The 12,522-nt window shown below is 53.1% G+C and overlaps 1 protein-coding gene across 1 annotated transcript in view; it reads right to left on the bottom strand.

Annotated features, from left to right (window-relative positions):
- Positions 1-12,522, bottom strand: part of LOC144724331 (microtubule-actin cross-linking factor 1-like) — a 229,210-nt gene that overhangs the window by 15,265 nt on the left and 201,423 nt on the right. The window contains exons 84-93 of the mRNA XM_078603370.1: positions 11,396-11,555; positions 10,737-10,931; positions 10,265-10,393; positions 9,504-9,647; positions 8,643-8,831; positions 7,774-7,894; positions 6,753-6,922; positions 5,312-5,474; positions 3,926-4,080; positions 2,752-2,826 (exon numbers count right to left, since the gene is read on the bottom strand). Coding sequence (XP_078459496.1) covers positions 2,752-2,826; positions 3,926-4,080; positions 5,312-5,474; positions 6,753-6,922; positions 7,774-7,894; positions 8,643-8,831; positions 9,504-9,647; positions 10,265-10,393; positions 10,737-10,931; positions 11,396-11,555 — 1,501 coding nt within the window. The remainder of the gene's footprint in view (positions 1-2,751; positions 2,827-3,925; positions 4,081-5,311; positions 5,475-6,752; positions 6,923-7,773; positions 7,895-8,642; positions 8,832-9,503; positions 9,648-10,264; positions 10,394-10,736; positions 10,932-11,395; positions 11,556-12,522) is intronic.

Here is a 12,522-nt window from a genome sequence, read left to right as displayed (position 1 = left end):
ATAATTAACTAAACATACTTCGGTCAGTCTCTCATCAGCCTAATTGCCTTCCTGTCCAATATTACCCAGCAGCCTTCGTTCAAACAATACAACTCTGGAGCAGTTTTGACCTCCCGGGGTCTAATCAGCAGAGTTGGGCTTTTGCTTTTTTATCAAATGCCGCTGGGTTGCCAGATGTTATTGGCAAGAGCATTCTACATTCTAGATGGGGACTCTGTTCACTCCACTGCTGGATGAAGGTCTCCCTATGCCATGCATATCACGGGGGTTATTTTACAATACTTTACCAGGATGGCGAGTGTGGGGTTGCCTCTCCACGTAGAATATCTATGTTTGTTCTATCAGCCTCGTGCACCTCTACAGCGATGCTGCACCGAGGTTGGACAGTGACATCATTGGAGGAAGCAGGCCTGAGATGACCTTTTGATGACTACACATGGCCATAATCGAAATTCAGGGTGAAGGGTGAAAGGTCAAACGATGGGTGGCATAAAACACCTTTAGTGAGGTTTCCCCCCCCCCTCCCCTTAAGTGGAAAATGAGAGGAGAAAAAAAAGACTCAAATTGAGATGCGAGACAAAGAAATAACTGGCGCTTATGTCGCAGACACATGCCTGGGCTGTGTCCTCTGTTGTCTGACACGGGGTTTGAAGCTTGGTTCGTGAGAAAAAAAAAGTCACCCTAAAGCGGCCTCTCGTCACTTCGGTACGGTTAAAGGGAAATAGTGCTGCCCCCCCACAGTGTCGATAAGAGGGCACTGTAAGGAAACTCGGGAGGTAGTTCTGCGATATCCGCTTCTGCGTGCCGTTCTCTAACACGAAGAAGGGTCGCGCTGCTCTGCTGGAGATCCGAACGGTTGTCTCACGGGCGTGACGCCGACAGCACGGTCGGGATGAGATTCCCGGAATAACGACGACAGCAAAACTTTGAAACACAGCCGAGGCGCGATGGGATTTAGAGTCTTTTTTTTTCTTTCTCTCATTGATGAAGATTTCGCGCGCGTGTCAGACAGCCAAGGGGACGCGCGAGCCCTCGGTAAATTTCATCGCGAAACGCGAGCCATCCGTAGTTTTTTTGCGTGCGTGGAGTCCAATCTTAAAAAGACGTTTTCATGCAGCCAGTCGCCCGGCCTTTCCCCCTTCGAGGGCCCTGTCCCAGAACGCGCGAGCCAAGGCCTCGCGTTGCCAATTCCGCGTTGCCGACGAGCGCCGATGAAGTGGAGGGAGAGGGGTGGGGGGGACAAAGAAATGGCAAAACGCAGGGGAAGGAAGAGGTGCTGATGGAGATGGGGGCACATCACGCAGTTCGTGTTTGATGTGGGGAGCCTCAAGCACTTTGCTCATTCCTCCAGACATCATAATTAGAATGTGTATTCATGCTGGGGGAATCTGAGGAGCTATAAAGCTCTTTTTCACGTAATATTTTTTTTATATACAACTGGAATCAACTTGACATGCAAGTTAATCCACAGCACCAAGAGGGCTCCTGGTAGGCATGCAAGTTGTTCCGTTAGAATAATTAATCCCTTGGAAGTGTTTGCATAAAGCGTGGGCACGAATGGGATGTGTATTTTGTTCGGCCAGGAGAGAACTCAAGACGGCTGGGATAGTCTCGTCTGTAAGAGCGAAGCACGTGATCCAGCACTTTGGGGGCATTAGGTCGTCAGACCCCGTAGATCTGTAAAACTCCCAAAGCCGTCGGCCTGTCATGTGGCCACGAAAATGGAAGTACAGCGAGTGGGCTCGTGAACCTGTGCGTGTTTTGTTTTTTTCGACACGCGCCTTAAAGGAATTTGGCAAAACGTCGCGATGCAGGAGGACTATTCTGGCAAAGGGTCTCAAGCGACGCTGCACGGCATTTTCCAGTTGTACGAGGAACGTAGGGCCAACGAATCGAACGTTGGCACGTTTAATGTGGTGTAGTCGTTGTTGTTAAATATGACTGTAAGAACGATGCATCTAGGGCTCGGCTTGGAGGCAGTGCTGCGTGAATGTGTGATGTCCCCCTCCATGAGGGCTCACTGACTTTTCGGATCAAGACCAGCTTGATCGCTCCCGACTTACCATGCACATTTTAAGCGGCAGGAGATTAGAATGTTTTTTTTTTCAAGATGTTAAAATCGAGACGGCAGTGAAGAAAGAAAAGAGAAGAAAAAAAAGATAAATGAGAAAGTAAGTAAAGCATTGCAAACTCAACAAACGAATGATCGGCATGCAAACGGTTTTACAAATATGAAAACACCGGACAGAAAACGTTATGGAAAACCGCGCGAGGGAGAGTTTTAGAATCGGCAAAACTCGAGACGTTGTCCTGGGCGGGAAAAAAAAAAAAACACTTGACAACAACACTCGTAAAATGTTACTAATATTTTAAGATAATCCATGCTTGCTGCATTGATTTGCCGTGCAATCCACATGTGGTGGTTGTCACTGCAATATCTCCCCCACAGTCGACTGCAACAATTAGCTTATTTTAGCAGGTAAGGGCCCCACTGAGCTACGCAGCGCTTTTTCAGAAGCGACCTGGCCACAAATGATAGCTCACCGAAGTGGCTTATCGTCGCGTGGAAGTAATTCTCAGCAGCCAAATGCTCTGAACGCACGTTTTGTGTATCGCGTAGGAGCTTCCCGTCTGGCACCAAGCGTGCGTGCGAGTCGGAGCGAGAGGCGATGGGAGACAGAGGCAGTGGCTGGCTCACTCACTCACTCACCGGGCCCCGCCAGCGGAATCCGCGCTGCGGCGTAAACTTACCCGGTACTTGTTGTCTCCGATCTGCTCCACTTGGAAGCGCTTGGGACACCGGCACTTGGACACCTGCCTTGTCACCTGCAGGGAGACACGGACGCAATAAACAACAATGACGTCATCGTCATCAATCCACTGCTGGTTTATGACCCCTCAAAGTCACCAGCATCCTTCATGGTCCCGCGATACGACAATCCGTCCGGCATCTGCGAACGAGCCGATCTCATAGCTCGTTCCTTTGGCTGCCATTCAGTAGTTATTTTCGCCCACCGGCGATCATTCGTAAATGTACATCTGCGAAATAAGAAAAAAATATGTACATTTCAACAAATACGCGAGGCGGCTCAACAACGGAGCGATAACAACGATAAACTGCGGCTACAACAATGTTCACGCGTTTGCTGCTTGGTCACGGAATCCTGCATGAAACAAAAAGAATAATACAGAGCGGTCAGATGCTCCTACATTGTCCTCGGCTTGTATTTTCAAGCTGTACCGCTTTGCTGTTCAGCACGACGTCCAGTGTTTTTTTTTTGGCTGCATGCCGAAACGTCGGGCGTCATGCCGTACAACAGGCCGGTTACAACCCCCCGGAAATATTGCGATTGGTCCCTGAACACCACCAGGTGGTATGTTAGTGGCGCTTTTGGGGCGCCACGGTGGCGAGATGTTAACTACCTCGCCTGGTATCCAGGAGATCGTGGACTCGAATCCAGTCCTGACGCCTGCTGTGTATTTGCGTGTTTCTCTCCCCGTGGTCGCGTGGATTTTTCTCCGGGTCTTCCGTTTTTTTCCCTTCGCATTTAGAATCTATATTCTTTGGTTCTTTCGGTAAAGTCACGTAGATAGAAAAAAAGAAAAGTAAATAAAATAAAAACTACGACGTTTCGATCACAACACAAGCGATCGTCCTGATGACGTGACTTTACCGAAAGAGCCAAAGAAAATGAATTCCTGCAGTCACGAAAGTTTAAAGTCAAAATATATAATCTACGTGCGTTTAGAGTACTTGCCTGGCTATAAATGTCCACGTGATGATGACAAAGCCGCTCCCGTTGAGCTATCATTTGTGATGACCAGGTCGCTTCTGAAAGAAGAGCTGCCTAGCTCAGTGAGCCTTACACCTGGCAAAGTAAAAAAAAAAATTGAAAAAAGTTTCTAGTTTAACGAGGCGCCTTACCTCATCCTCAATCTTGTCGGCGTCGGTGAGCGGGCGGTAGGCGTCCTTGTTGGGGTGCAGAGCGGCGACGAACTCGTAGTAATCCATGCAGCCGTCGCCGTCCTGATCGAAAACGTCGGCCACCGCGCTCATCTCCAGGCGGTTCGTCGGAAATTCTTCGTTGACGGCGGCGGGGGGCGGATAGGACAACAGGCGCACACGCAGATGCACACGCACACGCAGACACGCGCAAAGAGGCACGCGCAACAGAGGCAAAGAGCACCGACGTACAGCCACGCACGCGCGCGCACGAAGGCACGTGTGCGTGCGCCGTACGAAGACGCGTGTACGGACACACAAGCACAAAGAGACGAGAAGGCAAGGACACGCGTACAGAGAGAGACACACACACACACACACGAAGAGAGACACGCGTTCGGAAACACACACACACAAGTACAGAGACACACATGCAAGGGATGTTAACAATGAAGAATAGATACGCGGACATAAATAGCGCGCGTTTGATAAATGTTGGGAACACGTTAAAGCTTGGGCCACACCGTAAACCTGATTTGCTTGTGTTGGGTTTGAAGGAAGGCTCTTGCTCTCCTGCTGCTCAGCAGGTAGTGCGAAGGCATTGTGTGTAATCATTAAAGCCTCCTTTGGTCACACATCATGTGCTCTGGGAACCTTTGAACTGTACCCTTTAGCCAAGTTTGAAATGATTCCACAAAAAATTAACTGTAAAACGTGTCAAAAGCCGATACAGTGCTCATCTCCTGTTTACAGGCTCCTGCCAGTGGTGGACATTCCACATTCCTACGCTGGGGACAGGGAATCCCAGAGCATAACCACTATTGAATGCCTACAAAGCAGTTACTCATTTCATCGACCACGGGAGCAGGTAGAGTTGAGTCGACCCCCCCCCCCCACCTGGGATTTTTTTTACTTCTGACCTTCAGATGTGTGAGGCGAGCGCTCGAACCACTGTAGCTCCGGCAAAAACAAAATGTTTGTGCTGGCAGTGCTGAGTCAGTATCTGGAATCTAACATTGGTATGGAACAAGCCACTGTTTCCATACAGCAGTGGTGATGGTATTGGTGGTTGTGTTTATGGCGGTGGTGGCAGCTGCGGTGGCAGTGGCTGTCACAGTGGTAGTGGTGGCAGAGATGACAGCAATGCAGAGGGTGGTGACAGTGGTAGTGGCGGTGATGGTGGCAGCGGTGGCATCAGTGATGATGGTGGTGGCGGTCATGATGATGACATCGGCGGTGGGGATTGCGATGACGGCGGGAGTGATAGCGGTGGCCGAGGCTGTGGACGGGCCTTGGTTGTGGTGGCGGTGGTTGTGGTAGTTGCAGTGGTGGTGGTGGTAGTGCCGTGTGAAGCGGCAGGGGCCTCACTGGAAGACAGGATGCCCTCCATGAACTCCTGCCGCGTGATTCGCCCGTCCTGGTCCTTGTCGATGCGGCGGAAGAAGTCCATGACGCGCGACTTCTTGTGGTTCATCCAGCGCATGTAGCGCTTTCGCCACACGTCAAAGTCAAAGCTGGCAAACTCCTTCAGCTGGAGCACAGCACAGCGGGAGATTTGGGCGGCTTTTAGTGTCTGTGTTACGTTGATCCGCAGGTTACAGGATGCAATCTTTTCCCCAGAATTTTAAACAATAAAAAAGGCCTGGGGTGCATCTTATCATCCAGTCGCCTGGGTGTGAATGTCCAAATCTGTACAGCATAATTGATTCTAGATTTGAAGCTTTCGTAACTGCAAGGATTCATACTTTTTCGGTAAAGTCACGTAGGTAAAACATTTATTGATACTGGGACAACTTTGGAGTCGGTCGTACTTTCTGGAGGGGTCTAATAATTCAGAGAAAATAGTAAGAAAAAAATGTTCCTCCAGTTTTGTTACGAGGCGAATAATTAATTTGGATCGCTCATCGAGCGGTGCAGTTATTTGTGTTCGAGAACCATCCGCAGAAGTTGATACCAATGTACGACCTCCAGGTTCACCTTCAATAAACCTTTACCCCCCATGCAGTAGGGGGCAGCACTTTCTTACCTGCTCTGCTATTCATCGCAATGCATGAGAGTCAAACTAAGATATCTATTTCTCAGAGCTATTATTAGGCAAATTAAGGGATGACAACCAACATTATATATTGTTTTTTTTTTGCATGTGCGGTTATTGGCGACCAGGCTGAGACTCCCAGTTAAATCACCACCGTGACGTGGCCAGGCGGCTGCCTGGATTCGAACCCAGGTTCTCAACGGTGCCAGCTCAACGGCAAGTGAGCGGTGACGTCACATCTGTGATGTCACCCGCATATCGGCAGCGTTACGCAGTGTGCCTACTGACGTCACGCATCCCCCCCCACCCACCGCTTAGGCCGTGTATTAATTCAAGACAAGAATCCAAGTCCCGGGCGAAGCTGGGTAGTAAAGCTAGTGGTTAATGTGCCTAACTCGCCAAGAATGGGGCACCACGGTGGCTAGGAGATGTTAACTACTTCGCCTGGAATACAGGAGGTCGTGGGTTCGATCCCGACCCTGACGCCTGCTGTGTATTTGGAGTTTGCGTGTCTCTCTCTCACCGTGGTCGCGTGGATTTTTCTCCGGCTCCTCCGGTTTTCCCCTCCACATTTAGAAACGTGCGTTTAGAGTATTCAGCTCCAATACATTTCCGTTTAATACGCCACGCCGTTGACATACAATTGCCGGCCAGATCGCTTCTGAAAAAGAGCCATTTAGCTCAGTGGGCCTTCTTACCTGTTAAAATAAAATAAAAACATTGTTGAGCATAGCAATGCCCTTCCGCACGCACACACGGCGCTCGCCCGCTCACCTCGGTGAGCCGGTCCAGCTCGTCCTGAAGCTTCCTCTGCCGGTCCCAGGCCATGAGCCACACCTGGCGCCACTTGTTGAACAACAGGTTGACGCGGGGGTTCTGAGCGTCCAGGGGAGAGGGCCCCAGGGCGGGACCCGGAGACGGCCCGGCCATGCCAACTCTTTTCTCTGTTCGACGCGCGGACGGGGGGGGAGAAAGGGGACGATTCATTTGCACATATTCTTGTCGTTCGCTGTCGCCGCTCGCATTCGTGTTTGCCACCGCGTCGGTTGTGAGTGAGACGAACTTGTCGATGAGCTGCCCGCGCATATTTCTATTCACACGCGATGCTTCGCATGGATTTGCAATTCATGTGAAGAGCATTGCAAGCAATAAATGATTATGACGGATTAATCGTGATGTGTAAGCCATAGGGTGCCGTGGATGACGATGACGACGATATTCTACGAATGAGAACACAAATGACCACGATGACAGTCACATCAATAAACTCTTCATTTGTCTTCAATGGCCCTTTGGTGGTGTGCGTGGAATTCCTGAACCTTACACAGAACCTCGCATGATGCCGGCCAACACTACGCTCGACAGGAGTGACGCACAGCTCAGTTCAAACTTTCCTCAACCCACCCAGCGTGTGAGTGGGTGGAGCGGTGGTGCAATGGTGAGTGCACTACGCTCTGAGCCCAGGTACCTGAGTTCAAATTCCCGAGCCAGGGCTAACGTCGGCGAATGGAAGGGTCATTGAGTGAGCAATCGGATGGGTGGTTGAGTGAGTCAATGGGTGGGTGGTTGAGTGAATGGGTGGGTTGCTTGAGTGAGCGGATGGCTGGTTGAGTGAGCGAGCGAGTGAGCGAGCGGATGGCTGGTTGAGTGAGCGAGCGAGTGAGCGAGCGGATGGCTCGTTGAGTGAGCGAGCGAGTGAGTGAGCGGATGGCTCGTTGAGCGAGCGAGCGAGTGAGCGAGCGGACGGGTGGCGGGGATGAGCAGGAGCAGGACGGGGAATGGCCGGTGGACTCACTGCCGCGCGTCCGGTCGAGCGTGGGGATGTGCGAGTGCGCCTCGGTTGGCTGCTTCCTCTTGAACGTCTTGGTCAGCTTGTCCACGTCCGGCTGCTTCTGCGTCATCTCCTCCATGAACGCCTTGAGCGAGCAAGGGGACGGGGGACGGGGGAAGGGATGCGCTGAATTGGCACGGCGGGGTGACGTCGATTCTATCGGCCGAGAGGATCACGTCGCGTCCAGTGTCCCAACGGGGATTATCGAGCAGAGGAAACCCCCTGAGCTGCGTGCACTCGGCCAGAGGACACCGCGAAAAACAGCGCAGGTTTCATTCGCCTCACTTGACTTTCAAACTCTCCGGAACTAAGAGTGCCGTTGTAAACACGAATTCAACCCCTATATGACGACATCGATATATACACGTCCCAGCCATAACGTGCTGCGTCCACCTAGCGGACCCATGACTGCTTAACCCCACCACATCTTCACCAGATGCTCACCCGGTGCTCACCGCATGCTCATCCCATCAGGGTGTCAGGTTCCAAATTTGCCAAATTCGAAAATGACTCACATTATTACTCAATTGGGATGTCACGCAGCAGCAATCATTGCCCCCCGACTGGCAGACAAATGCCCCAGGTCACTCTTGCAAATAAGACTCATCCTGATCTCATTGGTTTCTCACCACGTGCTCACTACATCCTCACCACGTGCTCACCACACCCTCACCACGTGCTCACCACACCCTCACCACGTGCTCAGCACCTTCCCACCACGCACTCGCCACACCCTCAGCCACAGGCTCGCCATGTTTTGACCGCGCGCTCAGCCACCGCAACCCTCACCAACGCGGCCTTCACACCGCGCGGCCCTTGACCACGCGGCTCACCTGGTGCTCAGCGATGAGCGTCTTGACCTGGTCGAGGTCTTGGGGCACGGGCTGTGCCTCGCGGCCCGCGAGCGTCTCCTCGGCGCGCTGCAGCCACGACAGCAGGCCGTCCATCAGCTGTGCGTTCTGCAGCAGCTCCTCAAGGAACGTCTCCAGCCGCTGCTGGTGCTGCTTGGCCCAGGCCATCACCTGCACGCGCGACGAGCGATCGATCGATTAACGGTACACGTATACGCCGTTCGGTTTTTCTTTCCGGTTCCGCTCCCATTACGTGCGTGTACGTCATGGCAACGGAACCGGGGAAAAAGTTAAATATAATAATGTTCTCGGTACCGAGGCTGTGCCACAAGGCCATGCGGGAGGGCGTTTGGCGGTCCCGTCGCTACGGTTCTGTGCGGTGATTACGATGTCTTTAAGAACGGCGCGACGCTTCTCTGAATAAAGTGAACCGCTCGCGCGTTCCGACATTCAGCGGCGAAACGGGACAACCCACCCTGCAAATTGCAGTCGTCTCGGATCGAGGTTAATTAATTAACGATTACGTTCACTTGCGACGTCTAAATCGTTCGCTCCTCGCTCTCGAAGGAGGGAGGACGACTCAGAGGCGCGAGGAGGAACCAGTTTCACTTGTTGTCCTTCCCCCCGCACCGCTGATTGGCACGGTCGGCTACGTGCGGTGCGAACGAAAGCTCAACATGCACGCGCACCCGTGGACGAGCGGGGAAGGCGGCAAGCCAACGGGCTGCGGGCGACCCGTTGAACTCGGGCGTGCGTTTGTCTACGGGAGTATCTCGTTAGCGGCACGGAAGCCGATGGGGGGGGGGGAGGGTGGGGGGGTCGGAGGCCGGTGGGGTGCTGCACCTCCTCGAAGCGGGCACGGATGATGGTGAGCCAGTGCTTGATTGTGGTGACGGCGTCCGGGTGGCTGAGCCCCAGGATGGCCTCCCCCATCGCCGTGGCCCGGTTCAGCTCCGCCAGTCGCTCCTCCAGCTTCTTCATGAACTCCTGCGGCAATGGGGGGGGACGGCGTCAGGGGGCGGGGGCGGGGAGAGAGAGCGATGGGGCGGGCGTTCTACGGTGATTGATGTAACCGCTGGCCGTCGACGCGCCTCCTCATCGTGTTAAGTGTCTGTGTATGTGCAGTGCTATCGACAAACGCGTTGAGATTTTGCTTGTCGTGCTTCTGCATCACTGCCAGTGCTAAATTAAAACTAAACTTGGTAAGGCCCACTGAGCTACGTAGCTCTTTTTCAGAAGCGACTTGGCCACAAAATGATGGCTCAACCAAGTGGCTTATCACGTGGAAATGGAAAGCAGGCAAATACTCTGAAACGCAATATCAGGATTATTGTGCTGTCATTCTGATCCATTTGGCTGCTTCTCTGTATGTATGTTGAAATTCTTTCGGACCGCATGTAACCAACCTTGCTGATCAAGCTATATGATTTAAAAGTGGCTTCCTAATATCGCGAGGAACGTTCCAGACGGCTGCGGAAGCACATATGACGGTGCGTGATGCGGCGACCGTCTTTCAGCTGACCGATGGAATTATTGGAAATCCCAATAGGGGGGGGGGGGGGGGGGGGTGGTGAGTGGTAGGGTGGAGGGGGGGTTGGCATCACCTTGTGCGTCTCGATGAGGGTGCAGAGGGCCTCCTCGTCGTCCGGCAGCGTCCCGTGGAAGCGCAGCGTCTGCTCGGCTTCCGCCAGCCACTCGAGCAGCGAGTGGACGGCCGCGTGGAACTCCTCCGCCTTGGGGGTGGGGGGGGCGCGAGAGCGAGCGAGCACGGGGCACGCGCGCGTGTAAACACGGGGCACAAGCCACGTACGTAGCATGGCGTATAGTGGCGTGACGTCGTGTTATGGTGCGGCACAGTGTGGCGCGGCGTGACACGATACGGCACGGTCCGGCGTGGCGTAGCGCGGTGTGACGCGGCGTGGCGGCGACGTGGCGTGTTGCGGGACAACAGCGTGGCAAAGTGCGGCGAGGTGTGACGCGGTGTAGCACGGAGCGGGTGTGGCGTGGAGCGGCCCCGGCACGGTGTGACGCGGGTGTGACGCGGGTGTGACGCGGGTGTGACGCGGCACGGGGCACCTGCTTGAGCGCCACCTCGAGGCGCGCCTGCTTGGTGACGGAGAGGCGGCACACGCTGTCCCAGCGGGCGCCCAGCTCCGCCATCTGCACCTTGACCCAGGTGGCGTCGTCCCGCGACGACTCGGCCAGGTCGCGTGCCGAGCGGCGCAGGGCGGCCACGCCACCGCTCCGCTTGCCCAACTCTTTCTGGAACACCTGCGGCGGTGCAGGGAGGGGGGGGGGGCGAGATACAACAACACAGCACGAAAGAAGTTCAACGTACGTACGTACGGTGCAACGTGGATTCCCACCATCCGTGGTTCTCATACGTGGGTCACTCCGATTTAATTTAAAATCGCGTCTCAACACGGACGGCGGCGTAGAGACGCTGTACGGAAGCATTGGGCTTGTTACGTTTCCAAAGAGACGCAGCCCAATATCTCTATGCGAGTTTCTACGTGAGCCTATGAGTGTCTGTGCGAGTAATCACAATACAGTTAGGTACGCGGCAGCGGCCGTGCCTCTCCGGGACAAGTTCAAAACTTCAGAGGTGTATCCCGCGAGCGACGTTACATCACTTCCTATGATCTCAGTTCCTGCCGAGCCACTTCCTTCCATGTCGTCCCCCCACCCCGCCCACCCCCGCCGCGCCCCTCCCCTGGCCCCGCACACTTGCCCACCTTGTGCGAGTCGATGAGGTTGAGCACGAGGTCCAGGTCCCCGTGAACGGGCTGGTCCTCTGCGAGCTGCGGCTCCACGCGGTACAGCCAGTCGACAAGCGCCTGGAGGGCGTCGGCAAACTGCCCTGAGAAGAGCAGAGCCTCCTCCAGCTTGTTTTGCCTGTGAGAGGGGGGGGGGGGGTCGGGGGAGGTCACGTGGGCATTACTAAACTAGACGGGTGACGATAATATCAATAATGATCATCTTTACGATGATGACAACACTATTCATCTTCTTGGTTCTTTCGGTAAAGTCACGTAGAATGGAAAAAATGTAAATAAAAAAAATAAAGCATAATAATATATTATTATATTATTATATAATATTATTATATTATTTTATTTTTATTTTATTATTGCCATTCTACGTGACTTTACCGAAAGAACCAAGAAGATGAATCCCTGCAGTCACGAAAGCTATAAATCGAAAGATAACACTATTATAAACTATTTTTAATATTACCACTGGGCTGTATAGCTGTTTTTTTCAGAACGACCTGTTCACAGATGATAGCTCCACGAAGTACCTTATCATCATGTGGAAATTTATAGCAGCAGCTAATACTCTTAATGCACATTGCTTTTATATGTGGAGGGGGAAAGTGCCTTATCATTACGTGGAAATGTTTCGCAGTAGCCAAATTCTCTGAACGCGTGACGTTGATTCTTAATGTGGAGGGAAAAACCGGAGGACCCAGAGAAAAATCCACGCGACCACGGGAGAGAGAAACATGAAAACTCCAAATATACAGGTGTCAGGGTCGGGATGGAACACACGACCTCCTGTATACCAGGCGAGGGAATTAACATCTCGACACCGTGGCGCCCCTGAGCATACTTCACCACGCTGCTCAGCGTGGGTTGGTGATGGTGAGGTCCAGGGCCTGTTCAGTGACCACTCACCACTGATGTCAGCCGTGGTCGGAAATCAAACTCAGATTTCTGTGCTCTTAACTTTAAAAGCAGTCCACCACCGGAGGATCCGGAGAAAAATCCACGCGACCACGGAGAGAGAGACACGCAAACTCCAAATATACAGCGGGCGTCAGGGTGGGGATGGAACCCACGACGTCCTGTATACCAGGCGA

The sequence above is a fragment of the Lampetra planeri genome, chromosome 2 (assembly GCF_965212315.1).
Source record: "Lampetra planeri chromosome 2, kcLamPlan1.2.h2, whole genome shotgun sequence".
NCBI classification, from domain to species: Eukaryota; Metazoa; Chordata; class Hyperoartia; order Petromyzontiformes; family Petromyzontidae; genus Lampetra; species Lampetra planeri.
Note: the sequence above shows the minus strand (reverse complement) of the source record. Positions and strands in the feature narration are given on the sequence as shown.